The 16,320-nt window shown below is 44.6% G+C and overlaps 1 protein-coding gene across 4 annotated transcripts in view; it reads left to right on the top strand.

The window, feature by feature from the left end:
* Tcaim (T cell activation inhibitor, mitochondrial) overlaps nucleotides 1-15,794 on the top strand; it is a 33,280-nt gene extending 17,486 nt beyond the window's left edge. For 2 of the 4 annotated variants that reach the window (XM_021654477.2, XM_060385012.1), the window contains 7 exons: nucleotides 2,109-2,361; nucleotides 6,413-6,535; nucleotides 8,375-8,472; nucleotides 8,847-8,938; nucleotides 12,169-12,401; nucleotides 13,685-13,816; nucleotides 14,262-15,794. In XM_021654477.2, the coding sequence (XP_021510152.2) occupies nucleotides 2,109-2,361; nucleotides 6,413-6,535; nucleotides 8,375-8,472; nucleotides 8,847-8,938; nucleotides 12,169-12,401; nucleotides 13,685-13,816; nucleotides 14,262-14,499 (1,169 nt within the window). In that variant the 3' untranslated portion in view covers nucleotides 14,500-15,794. Of the gene's footprint in view, nucleotides 1-2,108; nucleotides 2,362-6,412; nucleotides 6,536-8,374; nucleotides 8,473-8,846; nucleotides 8,939-9,933; nucleotides 10,042-12,168; nucleotides 12,402-13,684; nucleotides 13,817-14,261 lie in introns of all 4 variants that reach the window. The other 2 variants (XM_060385010.1, XM_060385011.1) reach the window with 2 other exon arrangements.
* The last annotated feature ends 526 nt before the right edge of the window (nucleotides 15,795-16,320 follow it).

Here is a 16,320-nt window from a genome sequence, read left to right as displayed (position 1 = left end):
CATAAAGGAGGGAAGTCGGGCCAGGCCAGCAAAGTACACTTCCACCTCACATGCAGATTTGAAGATGGCTTTCAAGCCCGTCGCCACTGGGAATGAGAAACGCCACACTGTGCTTATTAAACTAATCAGCATGTGGCTGCTGGAAAGAATAAGGCTCATTTCTGCACACAGAAGTGGAAGTCACTGACCCCACCAAGTGAAAGTAGAGACCACCAAGCTCTATTTTCTACAGCAGTTTGAAGAATAGCATTGAACACAGGAGAAAGTAGGAGTTATAGAGCCCCAGACTGCAAGGCAAGGCTTTCCAAGACTTGAGGGATTTGTGGTCATGTAGGAAGTTAGCTGAACATCTCAAATTTACTTGGCAGATATCTTAGGAGGGCAGAGGTCAGGGAATAGTCGTTGTATAGAGTGTGGAACATGTCAAAGTCCAGAAACTGGGTCAAGACACGCTCGAATTCAGGTTTTGGAGAAAACAAGAATGAACATATTTTGGCCCCGTAACAAGATGGCTTTTAATCTTCAGATGGAGCCAAGCTGGTCACCAAGTTAAGTGACAAAAGGTTCAAATAATAGATTCTAATGATACCATCTTTAAAAGGAACAATTCAAAATAAGTGTGTGTATGTTTATAGAAACACATTACCATTTGTCATAAAGTTCAGAGAAGCACAGAGAGAAGGCTTAGACCAGCCCTGTGCAAGAGAGCCTGTGTGAAGAGCATTCCACAGGTGAGCCCTCACTTAAAGCAAGCACTAGCCCCGTAACTGCTGAGTATTTGAATGGCTGCTCACAGGATTCTAAGAGAGATTCTAAATTTTAGTTAAATGTGGTAGTGGTGGTGATGGTAGGCTTGGGAGGGTTGGTTTTTATTGTTTTGAGAAAAAGTTTCATAGATATTCCATGCTGGCCTTACACTCACCATGTAGCTGAGGATAACCTTCCATCAAGAGTTGGGATTATAGGCCTGCACCACCATGCCCAGCTTAGTTTTAATTAATTAATTGTGACCGGCCACATGTGCACGGTTAGCTGTGTGATTAATACATGTTTTTGGAAGACTGTACAGCTGTTAACAGTGATTTTGTCTAGTAAAGGTATGAGATTGTATACCTGTTAGCAGACTTTTGCTCATATGTGTGTGTGTGAAACTTTACAATGAGCAAGTGTTTATAGAGTTTTTTGTGGTCCAAAGTGATAGAATACGCCTTCAAACCCATCACTCAGGAGGCAGAAAAAGGCAAGTAACTATCTTTGAGTTTGAGGCCAGCCTGGTCTACATAGTGAGTTCTTGTCTAAAAACTAATAATACTTAACAGAATTTTATTTTTTTGTCAGGGCTATGAATGAAACATAGAGCCCCATGTACTTTAGGCAAGAACTCTGCCACTGAACTGTGTCTCCAGCTCCCCCCTTGTGTAATTTTCAAGCTACTTTTAAAAATTGGGGTTGGGCCTGGAGAAATGGTTCAGTGGTTAAGAACGCTGGCTGTTCTTCCAGAGGACCTGGGTCCAATTCCAAGAACCCACAGGACAATTCACAACCATCTGTAACTCCAATTCCAATGGCAAACTTACACCCTCTTGTTCCCTCTCTCTGGGCACCAGGCACACATGTGATGTACATACATGCATATATGCACACACACTCACACACACTCAAAATGAAATTTGAAAAGTTTGTGTCCTGTGGGCGTCTGTGACCGCCAACAGCAGGTTGCTAGCCTGGGCCTTCCCTGGCATGCACTGCCAATGCAGGTGTCCCGTGCACCCTTCCCTCTGCTGGAAACGTGGTGGTGGGCATGGAGCACATTCTCTCTTTAGTGACAAGATTTACAGGCAGTAATGAAAATAGTCTCCATCCCTTCACAACTGGGATGAATGTGCTCCCTGGTGCCCACATAGGAAGGAATCCATGGAGCTGAAAATACTGCAGTAGAGTTTGGAAGAGGAAGTGTTTCTCCATTTGCTGATGATTTACCAATGGGGAGATTTTCATGGGTAAAAATGTTTCTAAAGATTATAACGTTTTGATTGTTTCATGAGAAATGATTGTGAGGTAAAGCAGTAATGGCCTGTATTAACTGTCTGGGGAATTATATTCTCTAGGATTTCGAGCAGTCAGATTTACTTTGCGCACCAGCGATCTGCTAAGCACAGTATTGTATATTCTCAACTCCTGCAGTTTGTCTGTTGAGCATGTCCAAAGCTTGAACACGAGTGTGCATTCCCAGCCTCCCAGGGAAGCCACAGGGGAGCCTGACAGACCCATCAAATGGCACAGGTCCTACTACTCCTTTACGGGGTTCAAGGGCCCTGACGAAGACCTTGAACATGTCCCAAAAGTGGGGACAACCTTAACGTAAGTAAAAGGTTTTATGTAAACAACCTCATATCGTTTGTGTTTAAATGTAGTTCTGGTTTTTCAGGAAAAGAAAATTTAGTAATATATTTGATGCAGAAACTATGAGAAAATATATTTCATGTTTCTTGCTTAAAGTTCCGAAAAACACTTCCAATTTTTTTGTTCTTGATTAATACCAGATACATGCAAAAGACTGAAGTTCTTTAAATCAGTTCTTTACATGTTAGACATTTCCAATCTATTTGGAGAGTTCAGAGGTGATTCGCTTTAATAATCCATACTTACAGAAAAATAACCCAGGTGTGGTAGCCCATGGCTGTAATTCCAGCCTTTTGGAAAGTAATTAGGAAGACGAAGGGATCAAGACCAACACAGGTTAGTCTGGGCTAACGAACCCCTGTCTCAAAATAAGCAGACAGTCGTACCAGTGGCTTTCTAGAGTATTATCTTGAGTAGATGATGGAAAAAGAATATTTTTCAATTATAAAAATTAGATATTTTGAGTATGGTATGTAGTGGGTTTCTTTAATTTCAGCATTTGGGAAACAGAGGCAGGAGGATCTCTGTGAGTTCGAGGCCAGCTTGGTCTATGTAGTTGATTTCCCAGGCCAGCCAGGACTACATAATGAGACCCTGTCTCAAAAAAAAAAAAAAAATGGATATGAAATAGTTGGCGGGCTGGAAAGATGGCTCAGAATTTAAGAGCTCTAAGTGCTCTTAAAGAGGTCCTTAGTTCAATTCCTGGCAACCACATGGTAACTCACAACCATCTATAATGAGATCTGATGCCCTCTTCTGATGTGCAGGCACACATGCAGGCAAAACAGTATAAATTAATAATAATAATAATAATAAGTAAATAAATATTTTTTAAAAAAAACATCTTTTAGCCAGGCACAGTGCCACACTCCTGTAATCCCAGAACTCAGAGAGGCAGAGGCAGTCGGATCTCTCTGAGTTTGAGTCCAGCCTAGTCTACAAAGTGAGTCCAGGACAGTCAAAGATACACAGAGAAACCTCGTCTTAAAAAAACAAAAAAAAAAACTAGAGAGAGATTGAGATTTGGCATGCTTTGTTTAGTAAGCTGCCATTAATGTTTTGATAACTTTATGATTTTGTACTTGTTTTTTGATTGGGACAGATGATCAAAACATAATGTTAAGTGTAGAAAGCTGATTGTAAAACATTGCATAATATGAGCCCATTTTTATAAAATATATTTTGCAAATAATAGTTATCAAAATATTAGCATTGGTTTGTTGTTTTGTTTTGTTTTGTTTTGTTTTGTTTTGTTTTGTTTTGTTTGAGACAGCATTTCTCTGTGTAGCCCTGGCTGTCCTGGACTTACTTTGTAGACCAGGCTGGCCTCAAACTCACAGAGGTCCACCTGCCTTTGCCTCCCGAGTGCTGAGATCACAGGCGTGTGCCACCACTCCTGGTGGTAGTATTGGTTATTTCAACATGCCAGTTTGGTAATTTTGTGTAAGCCTGTGTTTGTGGTTTGTTTTGTTTTGTTTTGTTTTGTTTTGTTTTTCAAGACAAGTTATCACCTGGAATTTACTATGTATGTAGAACAGCCTGACTTTAAACTCACAGAGGTGTCTCTGCCTCTATCTTCTGATAATGGGATTCAAGGCATATGCCCTCACACCCACCTAAGCCAAATGCTGTTTCCTTCTTTCTGAGTAGTCTCCTTAAAGACAGTCCCATTCTGCTTCAGAATTTGTATCCAAAGAAGCCAGTGGCTGACTTGCTGTAACTTAGGACATTAGCCTTTGCTCTCCACTGCCACTGAACCTCCTGTGTGTCACCTGCTCTAATGGGGGAGCTCTGGTCATCTCACTACATCCCGAGGTTAAGAGGGAGTTAGCAGAGAGAAGTGTGTGACCAGGGCGGGCATGCGAACAGGGGCCTAGCTGTGCTACGTGCCTGCGTTCATGACTAGTAGCTTCCTCTCTCCCAACAGTGTATCCCATCGTTCAGATTTCCCTCTGCAAGCGTGCTGGAGGAAGGTGGAGCTCGGACAGTGAGGATTTAGTGAGCAAGCAGAAGTAACGAGGCAACAGGAAGTGAGGGTGGGAGGGAAGAGCAGTGGTGTGGTCCAGGGGGCGGTGCCGTAAACCGCCGTGGGGGTGCGCTCAGCACCTACCGCAGCCCACCAGAAATCTGAGCGTCCCTAATGCTGTTTGCCTGCCCTGACCTCTGTGTTGGGAATATCCAGCCTAAAGGATATAGAAAAAATGAAGTTGCTTTGTCAAGACAAAAAAAAAAGAAAAATGATGGTGTTGGGCCTTGCTCAGGCTAGGGGTCTTAAGGGCCAAGCATTAAAGAGTTTCAGAAAGCATGAAGTCCTGTGGAGTGTTTTATAGGGGACAGTGTTTTTGTCTCGGCTGAGTGAACAGCCATTGTTTAAAGATTGTCCCAAGGACCCAGAACTAAGCTAGCTGGCAAAATAATGAAATTCGACTGAAACCAGAAAAAGATAATTAAGTGATATTCTTCAGGGCTTCTGTATAAGCTGATTTTTAATAATCTTTTCATTTAAATATTCAATAAAATTCTCATCTTTAATATTAGCTAGACCTTATTTCACTGTCTAGATCGTGAGCTCTCAATAGCAGGCAGCTCAGTGGAAGGACACTGAGGAAACTGGGCTCCAGGCTGTGCGTGGTGACACGTTTTTAATTTCAGTACTCTGCCAGGTGAGGCAGCTGGATCTCTGGATGTCTGAGGCCAGCCTGGACTGCACAGTGAGTTCTGGCCTCGCCCAGTAACTAGTGAGACCCTGTCTGAAAACAAAACAGAAGGAAACAGGAGTACAGGTGTCATAATGGTAGCATCAGCTCCGAGGCACTGGCTCTGCACTGCAGCTCACCTTCAGGGTTCCTGCTCTCACTGTCCTGCCCTCTCTCCTGTTACTTGGCTATGGGAAGGCTGTGCTGTGCAATCTGCAATGCAGCCCCTCCTTACAGCTACCCACTCTGATCCTTAACACGTTCTTTAACATTTATTTCCCCTATAAGGGTATTGAGGAAAATATTCTAAGAAATAAGATTAAGGGAGTGTCTTTCCCACTGAGCCTGTTTTACTGTGTAGTTGATGAAGCTGAGACAAGACTTCAGCTGGGCACTGAGGTGGAGGAGAAGAGACAGACCTCCAGGATGAGAGAAAGGCCCACCTGATGTGCTCTGTGAACTCTGGTAAAGAACTAGAGTGATGCAGTCTGGCCAGAATGAGCAGAGAGATGAAGGAGCGCTCTTGGAGAGCATAGCGCATTGCAACCCAGCATTAAAATTAGCAGCACAGTTAGGTGTGCCAGGGTAGACTCCACAAGCAGTCTTGAAGCTCCTTCCTCGGACACATCCCTCAGTGTGTCTGTCTCACAGCTGGGGTGCCCCACGCTGGCTCACTTGCTGCGTGGTTCTCCATTCTGCCCTCTCCTGTTGTGTGACTGTGCAGAGTGAAGAGCTCACGCAGCCAACAGGGTGCTCCAGTAAACAGACCCTGAGAAGAATCTTCATGCTCTTCATGATTGTTTCATGTCTAGAACTGGGAACAGGCCTGGACCTATTAAAATTTTAATTTTTTTGCAATCCTTATAGAAGTTGCCATAACTGTAACATAATTCAGCAAGGCTTGGCAGTGTCTTAAAGTAGGCTTGTTAGAAATAAATGTCTGAGCTGGGCAGTGATGGCTCACACCTTTAATCCCAGCAATGGGGAGAAAGAGGCAGGCAGATCTCTGAGTTAAAGGCCAGCCTGGTCTACAGAGTGAGTCCAGGTTAGCCAGGGCTCTGTTGCATAGACAAACTCAGCTTAATTGCTGAGTTTCTGATTAAAAACTCAGCTTAACAGCAGACTGTTCTAAGTGTGTTTGGCACTGATGGTGTTTGTTTTTTGTTTTCTTTTTGTTTTTGTTTTGTCTGCAAGTCCTAGATGGAGCTAAAGCCTCGCTTGTTCTAGGCATGTGCTCTCCCACTGACCTCCACTCCAGCCACGTGTGTGTTGTACTGGTAGAAATGTAAAGTGTTTGTCTGTTTTGGGTCTAGGTCCTGGTTAGGTATCAATGGGAAAAATGCTGTTAAAAAACTGAAGAACAGTTTGCCACTTAGGAAGGAGCTGGATCGTCTGAAGAATGAGCTGTCTGAGCTTCTGCAACTTTCAGATATCAGGTAATAAAGAAAATTTCCTAGTAGTCTTAGTGGCTGTCCTGTTCCTGTAGAGACCCATGACCAAGGCAGCTTACAAAAGAAAGAAAGCATCTAGTCGGGCGTTTGCTTCCAGTTCAGAGGGTGAGTCCGTGATCGTCGTCTGGGAAGCGGATCAGCAGACTGTCAGGTGTGGTGCTGGAGCAGTAGCCACGAGCGTAGATGCTGAGACGACAACCAGGAGGAGAGAGGAGACTCACTAGGAATGGCCTGGGCTTTTCAAATCTCAGAACCATCCCAGTGGCGCACCTCCTCTAAGAAGGCCACACCTCCTAATCCTTCTCAAATGGTTGCATCAGCTAGTGAACAGCCATTCAAACATGCGAGCCTGGAGGCCATTCTCATTCAGACCTCCACACTAGTACACACACTCAAATGTGCGGGGGTGAAATGCAGCCCAGTTAATGATCAGACCTCCACATAGTACACACACTAAAATGTGCGGGGGTGAAATGCAGCCCAGTTAATGAAGTGCTTGCCTAGCACACACTGGACCGTGGTTTTCACCCCAACACCACAAACACCGGGCATGGTCATGCACCCCTGTAATCCCATCGCTAAGGAGGCAGAGACAGGAGGATCAGAAGACAGCCATCTGTGGCAGTGTAACAGCCATGGAAGTACAGGAATTACTTGGTGTTAACTCTTTCTAGTAGTCAAGGATGTGGCACTTTAATTTTCTCTGATAATCCAATATTCAGTTGCATTTTGTGAAAATCATCAATGATATTTGTAAGAACACTATGATGACTTTTTGTTTAAAACACAGAAGTAAGATTTAAGTTCTGATGTTTTGGGCCTAAGAGTTTATTTGTGTGTGTGTGTGTGTGTGTGTGTGATCTGAGGACTGAACCCAGGTCCTTGTTCAAAGTATATGCTCTAGCATCAAGCTCTGCTCCAAGCCCTACCCTCTTATTAAAGCAGAAGCAACACACTTGCTTTTTAAATCTCTACTACAGTGACATAGTAACAGTGTTTTCACCCTGTATCTTAGTCTTACTCTGTTGCTGTGAAGAGACACCATGGCCAAGGCAGCGCTTATAAAGAAAGCGCTTAACTTAAGAGTTCAGAGGCTTAGTTCATCAGTGTCATGGTGCAAGCAGGCAGACACTAGAATAGCAGTAAGGAGACACTAGTCCTGGTGTGGGCATTTAAAACCCCACAGCCCACCCCAGTGCCCTACTTCCTCCAACAAGACTCTGTCTAATCCTTTTAATCCTTTCAAATCCTGTCAGCCTCTGGTGACTAAGCATTCACATCTGTGAGCCTGTGGGGCTCATCCTTACTCAGACACCACACCTGATATTTCTTTCCTTTTTGTCACTTGGGGCAAGATGGTGCCATGGAAGACCATCTTGTGAGCTGACTCCACCGGTAGAGTCCCTCACACAGGTGGAGGGAGAGCACCCAGTCTACATACATACAGCATGTGTCCATACACAATAATACATTTGAAAGTTTATAACTCCCCTAACACAAGTATAGTGTAGTAGCACATGTCTAATCCTCAGGGTCTAGTCTAGCTGGGCTACATAGAGCATAGAGGTTTCAAAAAAAAAAAGGCTGAAGGAATGATTCACTGGGTAAAAGTGTGCATGTGCTCACACATGCATCAAAGCCATAAGAACAGTGGGAATGATTTTTAAGAACTTAAGAAAGGCAGTAGCTATCTTGGAAATCAGTTAAGACATTGTGTGTGTCTTCTTCAGGAAGAGGCTGTTGACCTTCTAAGAATCAGGTGTCGGGGTGAGACCCCGCTGACCCTTCCAGGTGCTGCTGTTGATGGTGTGTCTGTTGGCACAGGTGGCAGAGGGGCTGGGGAGTCGCTCACCGCTGCAGCCAGCTGCATAGTCTGAGCCGCCTAGCACAGCAGAATTTGGAGCCACTTCAGAATGCAAAAGGTAATTATTATCCACTCTCTTTCAGAACTTCAGTTAGCTGCAGGACACGGTTATAAAACAGTAGCACAAAACTCAGTGACTTCGTCAGAGTTAATCTGGGAGCCGTGTTGGTACACACCTTTAATCCCAGCATTCAAGAGGCAGAAAGGGACAGGCAGATCTCTTGAGTCAAGGATAGCCAGTGCTATGCAGAGATACTCTGTCTCAGAAAAAAAGTTTAAATCTATTCCTTTGAATAAAGCAGAAATGCAATACTGGTTTTAGGGCGTATTGGCTCTAACCCCGAGTGTATGCACTAAATCTAAGTAACTATTTGCAGTTATGATAAGGACAGATTCTCTGGCTGTAACCAAGGCTTTGTGTTTTACCATCAGGGTGTACCATCGTGTTCACAGACCGCTCTGGCATGAGTGCACTGGGCCATGTGATGCTGGGAACCATGGATGTCCACCATCACTGGACGAGGGTGAGGACAGGCCAGAGCGAGCATACCTCTGACTTTCCTCCACACACGCCCATTCCACACCACAGCATTTGCCAGCATGGCTCCCGTTTTCCAATCCAATAGTGCCACGTAGCTAGTGCTTGAAAGAGAATAGAGCTTTCCTTTAAATTCACTTACTTGGTGCGTGTGTCTGCATGCATGTGCACGGAAGTCAGGGGACAACTGTAGCAGATGTTCTCCTGTACCCTGGGATCTGGGGATTGAGTGTAGACCCTCACACTCAGCAGGTGCTTCTGCTCCCGGATCCCTCTCACAGGCCCATGCGGCAGTTTTTGAATATTACAAATAAAACAGATGTGAACTTTCTTCGTTGCTAAATTTTATTTTTTAGATTTAAATTCTATGTAAGTGTTTTGTCTGCATGTATGCATGTCTGTACCACATGTGTGCCTGGTTCATGAGGAGGTTAGAATAGGGCATGGGATCCCCTGAACCTGGAGGTACAGTTGTGAACCACTGTGTGGGGGCTGGGACCACACCCGGCTCCTCTGCAAAAACAAGTGCTGTCTTTCCAGCCCCTGAAGTCAGCATTGGGCTTAGTTTGGGTTGCATTTGTTTGTTGTTTGTTTGTTTTAGAATCTCATTATATAGCGCTGGCTGGACTAGAACTATGTAAATCAAAATGGACTGAAATTTGTGGCAATCCTCCTGCCTCAGCCTCCAATGTCCTGGTGTTACAGGTGTCAGCCAGGATACGTGGTTTATACAAATATGGGAAATGCATTTTTCATCTTGTGTGTAAATTCCTGGGGTAGAATTGCTGGATTATATCCTTTGATCATTTCAAAGATAGTCATATTTTAAATTCTGGTGAAAACATGTGATTATGACTCTAGAAGGCATGTGTGTTGTCTTACCTTTAGTTTAATTTGTATTTAATGATAAATGGCAGTGACCATCTTTTTTTATAGATTTTTTTTAATTTGTTTTGTTTTTGTTTTTGTTTTTCATGACAGGGTTTCTATGTATGGTCCTGGCTGCCTTGGTACTTACTCTGTAGACCAGGCTGGCCTCAAACTTACAGAGATCTGCCTACCTCTGCCTTTCGAGTGCTGGGATTAAAGGTGAGCACCACCACTGCCTAGCTATCTTTTTATGTTTTTATTTGCCAGCTTCTTGTTTTTCATCTTTGGTGAAGTATCTGTTCAACTAAAATGGTTGGTAGAGGGGCTGGAGAGATTGCTGAGTGGTTAAGAACACTGGCTGCTCTTCCAGAGGATCCGAGTTTGATTCCCAGCACCCCTTGATAGTTTACAACCATCTGTAACTCCCAGGGGCTCCAAGGGCACCAGGTGCTAATGTGAGGTACACATGCAGACAAACTCACCCATACTCATGAAATAAAGTAGATATTTAGTCAGGCTTCCTGGTGTACACCTTTAAATCCCAGCACTCAGGAGGCAGAGGCAGGAAGATCTCTAAGTTCAAGGCCAGCCTGGTCTATAGAGTAAGTTCCAGGACAACCAACGCTACACAGAAAAACTCTGTCTAGAAAAAAAAAAACTGATAATAATAATACTTACTATTATAATTTCAAACCTATTTAATAGTATTTTGTATTTTAAAATGTAAGAACTTGGAGTGTGGGGAAAAAATGTGTAAGCACTCTTAACTCTCAACAGTTTAAAAAAAAAAAAAAAGCCCAAATAAAAAATGTGCCAAAGACACATCACTGAAGAGATGTTGTGGTCACCACCATGTTCAGGCTGGGTGTGGCACAGAGAGAGAGTGCTTGCAGGCTGAGATGCTGATTAGAACGGCTGAGTGGAAGCAGGAGGCCAGATGCAAAGGTGCTCTACACCGGAGCACAGCATCGGGGAGAACTGACCGTGCTTGGCATGTGACCCACAAGTTCCCTTCTGGGCATTTAGAGCAGAAAAAGAAAAATTATCTTGGAGAAATCTATGCATAAATATCCATGTGTTGAGTGTAAGCCCTGCTCAGAAATGAGGACGGACACTGATGTGTGCAGAGCCAAGGTGGGAAGGTCGCAGCTGAAGCCTATCTGTGTGACTCCCATTTCTGTGCCAGCTGTGAAGTCACAACATACCAGGCTGCCTCAACCTAGGAATCAGCAGCAAAGGCATCTGGCCGCTGAGGCCCGTGTGGCAGGTCCTGTAGTGGAATTCTCAGTGCTGAATGGAGCTCACATGGATCTGCGCTTGCAAAAAGATGATATAAAATGTAACAAGAGTTGACAGAGCCCAGATGAAATCAAATATGTTACATCCTTACGGTCTCACTAGCGTGTCTGCACATGCAGACACATGCATAGTCTACACACCACAGGAAGACATGGATTCTGCATGTACTTAGTTAGATGCAGAAGTTACCCAAGAGGAGAATCAAAGCAGGAGGTAGTATTATTTTTTCCAAAATGTCGTATGATGATGATGGATGGTTTATAGAAACTTAGTTCCTGCCTGCTGTCTTCTTATTCTCTTAACGTACAGATCACAGCTTTCAACAGGAAGCCTAAGTCCTTGGCGTCCTCTGACGGGTGTCCTCGGCTTCTTGTTGGTTTTGGACATGGCCTATTTTCCTCCCCAAATTATCTCACATTGTCTCCTGTTTTTAAGCCCTGTCATACTTCTGGTGAAATCAGGAGTCCTGGCAGCCTCGTGGGCACTTGAGCTGATGCGGCCCTGCTTTGTTTTCTTGCCCCTCGAGCTCCAGCTGACAGACAGATGGCCACAGCACACATTGCAGTTTGTGCTCACACACAGGCGATGTCGGTGACGCTTACTGCTGGGCCGTACATCAGCTTCCTGAGAGGAGGCGGTGAGCAGAGCGCACAGTGAGGCCCGCTGACCATCAGTAGCCGGGCTGTTTTCCTTTTTGGCAGCCTCTTCTCAGTTGCTAAGACCCCTAGACTGATAGTTTCTTTTCAGTGTTAGTATTTCCAGGATTATATTGAATATTCCATCTACAAAAATAATTTTTAAAACTTTCTTATTTATTCGGGCAGTGGTGGCACACACCTGTAATCCCAGCACCTGGGAGGCAGAGGCTGGCGGAGCTCTGAGTTTGAAGCCAGCCTGGTCTACAGAATCCAGAACAGACAGGACTAAACAGTGAACTCCTGTCAAAACAAAATTAATTTTTATTATTAATCAATTAATTAACTAACTGGACTCCTAAAGTTATAGTAATACAAAACTAAATGGTTTTTTTTTTTCCCAATTCTACAGCTTTTTGAAAGCTTGCCGAGCTATTTTGACCTTCAGAGGAGAATGTCGGCCTTAGAGGACCAGATAAGCAGTCTTCTGGGAGGAATCCAGGTGGTTTACATTGAAGAGCTGCAGCCAGCGCTCACCCTTGATGAGTACTACTGTCTCCTCGACATTTTCTGCACTCAGCTGCTGAGAAGTAGGGTGCCTCCGCCCCCTCACAGCCTCAGGGGCTTGCAGATGGTCCTCAGCAGGTAAATGTCTGGACTGGGCGGGGCACGCGGACCTCAGTGCTTTGAGCTGGGCTTTATTTCAGTGTGGTTCTTACAAATTAAAAAGCATATAGAAGAAGAAATGAGTGGCTGCAGAACTGTTTCCGTGGTTAAAAATAGATCCTCCTTTTGTAGAGGATTCAAATTCAGTTCCCAAGCCCTATGTCAGGCAGCTCACAACCACTCATAATGCCAGCTCCAGGGACCCAATGCCTTTGACCTCCTCAGACACCGCGCTCACATGCAGAGACATAGATAGATGGATAGATTAGATTAAATATTTATATATATAATCTTAAATGATGTTTTTAAATGGAGGCCAGGCATGCAGTGCACACCCTTAATCCCAGTACTCAAGAGGCAGAAGCAGGAGGAGCACTGTGAGTTCAAGGCCAGCCTGAGCTAAAGACTATAACCCTGTTGTGAGAGGTGTTTCTTCCCATCCCTAAGTTCCTGGAATAGTGACTTATGAGATTCAATTGTTATTTTACAAATACCTCTAGGCCATATAGCTAGGTTCTTCTCGGACGAGCTCAGAACTTAACCCGTTTATTCTAATAGACATTCTGCTGTATGGAGAATGTACCATACGTCCATCTTGCTCACATCCTGCTGGCTGAATCTCAGGCACCTGGCTCTATCCCAGTATCCCTTTGATGTCCCACCTGTTTCCTGCCTCGGCCATAGGCCCCAGGCGTTTTTAGTTAACAGGTGTTGCAGACAATACATGAGAGATTCCTTCTACACCCTATCTCAAAAACAAAACAATGTCACTAGTCAAAAGAATTATGTTCATATCCCTGTTTTGCGTATGTCAGAAACCGAACTGAGGGCCCGAAGATCTCTGGAACATTCTTTGAAGATACAGCCACTGCTCAGCAAAGTCAGTCATATAGAAAACTGGTGTGTGTGCGCGAGCGCATGCATGCAAGTACTTTCTACCTGCACTTTGCCATTTGCAGACTCACCTCGAGTAGGTCACTGCCGTGTGTCATACAGAACGGTGTCATCCATCAGCTGTGTGGCTGTACTTTGAGGTGGATTTTTTCCCTTTTCTGTCTTTTGTTCTTTCTTTCTTGTATTGTTGTTTTAAGACAGGGTTTCTCTGTGTAGACCAGGCCAGCCTCTTAACTCAGAAGTCCACCTGCCTCTGCCTTCCAAGTGCTGGAGTTTAAGGAGTATGCCACCACCACCCAACTTAAGGTGGATTTTTCTGATGTCTACTTTCCAGTCACTGGAGATTAAAAAGTATTGTTCTGTCTCAGCGACAGGTATGCGCCAAGCTTGCATGAACTCGGGCATTTTAATATCCCAGCTCTGTCGGATCCAGCAAGCCTGCAGTCATTTATGAGAGCCAAAGCCCAGCAGGCAAGAGAAAACATGACAAGAAGGGAGACGTAAGTACCCCCATTTTCAGGAAGTTCCAGACCGACTTGCTGTATGAGGGCCTGACTTTTAAACAGATAATAGAAAGCACTCTCTGCATTTTAGCTGTTTGATTCCTGTCTAGGTATTATGCCTCTGGGTGTCAGTGTGAACCAAAGAGGACGTTGAACCTCCTGAAGCTGGAGTTACAGATGTGAGCCACCTTGTAGGTGCTGGGAATTGAACTCGGGACCTCTGGAAGATCAGACAGTGCTCTTAACCACTGAGCCGTCTCTCTAGCCCTGATTAATACTTTTAGAGCTAACTGTGGAAATAAAGCAGCCAGTACTGGGCTCAGGCAGCTCCTGGTGTCTTTTCACATGACTGGCTTATGTGGACACTGCCGTCACCCCCACATTTAAGAATGTTTGTATTCTTTTATCTAGTAATAGCTTATGGCAGTTTTTTATTTAATAGGTTAAAAGTTATTGAAAATGAATTGATACAGGCTTCAACAAAGAAGTTTTCTCTGGAGAAGTTATATAAAGAGCCCAGCATTTCTAGCAGACAGATGGTGGACTGCTGCAAGAGACTTCTGGAGCAGTCGCTGCCTTACCTCCACGGGATGCACCTCTGTGTGTCACACTTCTACTCTGTCATGCAAGACGGGGACCTGTGCATCCCGTGGAACTGGAAGAGAGAGGTTACGAAGTAGCAGGTATCTTGTCTCGTTCTCTAAGGAGAAGGAGAACTTGAATTTATCTAAACTCAGTTTCAGATACCGTTAGTATTTACATGTTAGAACAAAGTTTCTAATGCTGCTATAAAAGTGAGGTGGGGTTTTCTTTTTAGTGATTTTATGCCAAGAAACTTGTTTTGAAAGGTTTACTCTCCCTAGTCTTACGATGCTGATTGCGATGCTGGAAGGAAAAAAGAATATTTTAAAGCTATGTAATAGAGGGTTCTGTAAGTTATATATTTTTATATGAGTGAATGTGTGTATATACATTGGCTTCATTCAGTATAGCACTTTAGGACTAGCACTCACTTCTTACATGCAACATAGTTCAACATGCATCTTGATAGTTATTGCTTAGACACTTACACCTTATAGCCACTGGTGGGAAGTTGCTCAGAACAGATGATTGCCAGTAGCAAAAATTAAGTAGCCAAATTTTGCCTATGAGAAAGATTTTAAACCCCACTAAATACATGTCAACACTGTCTGATACTAGGTTATTGGAACATAAGTGGCAGAGAACTTAACCATGATTTCTTCTGCCAGTTAAAATATCGGTAGAACATGTGCTCAGCAGGCACCAAGAGTAAGAATCAATGTTGTAAGTTAGCCCAAAGCTCCTTAGGAGCTTCCGTCATTCCTCAGATCTGGCCAGGAAGAGCCTTGTGCTGTGGCTCATGCTCAGAAGCGCAGCCCTGCTTTCTGTGGTCTCTGCTATCTCCTGCACAGTGGGAGGCCTGTTCTGTACTCAGACCATGCCCAAGCTTCATGGCACTTTTCTTCTGAGGAAGTCCAGGTGAGTTCTTCCCACGGTGCATTAGAACAAAGGAGACACTAAAAAGCAGTTTTTCCTGTTTTGGGTTTATAAAATAGCACTCTTTAAACAGTGCAAACTGTGGTCAGATGAGAGCTGGTTTAGGGGCTGTTTGTGCCAGTGCTGCTTTTGACCCATGCGGCAGAGGTGGCCGTAAATACTTTCTGTAAAAGAACCCTCAAGCAGGGTGTGGTGGTGCAGGCCTGTGATCCCGCCATTTGGGAGCCAGAGCCAGGTGGATCTCTGTGAGTTCCAGGCCAGCCTGGTCTACAAAGTGAGTTCCAGGCCAGCCTGGTCTACACAGAGGAAGGGGAGGGGAAATTTGTAAACATGCTAGTTTATTGGAAATTTGTTTGGATTGTGCCATTTCTAACATCACCTGGCACAGACTCTCCTGTTGTGTGTGTTGAATGGATTTTTCTCAAAACTAGTAATAAACAATACCTTGTCGACCACATGGCTGCTCCTCATGTTTTCCAGCTGTTAAAAGTTTCACAACTAGGGATGGTAGGAAACTTTTAGACTCCATCTTTGGATGTGGGCGTTCCCTCCACCTCAGAGAGCCCAGATGGCCCCTCTACAGCAAAATGGTCTCCAAAGAGAGCTGGGGCTAGACCCTTAACTCTAGACTGTTCACAGCCTGGGCTGCAGACCCTTCTTCCTCTGCTCCTTAAAGGCCTCTGCCCCTACGCAGCCTGAGCTAATGAGGGAGGGAGGACAGGAAGTTTGTCCTGGAGCCTGCAGACTGAGCACCCAGCAGCCACAACTTCTGGAGGGCAGACTCTGGGGCCCTGGAAGCACACTGGAGGAAGGAAGGCAGCCTGCGCTTTTCAGCACCACACTTGCGAGTGTGGACTCACTCGATGGCTTCGAGGGCAGACCAGCCCAGTCTCAAGCCCAGAGTGCACAGCCCTGGCTTGGCCGGCAGCCAACTTCCTTTGGCTCACATCACAGTGAACTTTCACCTCCTGCAGGGACACAGC

Source organism: Meriones unguiculatus, chromosome 6 (assembly GCF_030254825.1).
Source record: "Meriones unguiculatus strain TT.TT164.6M chromosome 6, Bangor_MerUng_6.1, whole genome shotgun sequence".
Classification (NCBI taxonomy): Eukaryota; Metazoa; Chordata; class Mammalia; order Rodentia; family Muridae; genus Meriones; species Meriones unguiculatus.
The sequence above is the reverse complement of the archived record's forward strand: the minus strand, read 5'-3'. Positions and strand labels throughout refer to the sequence as shown.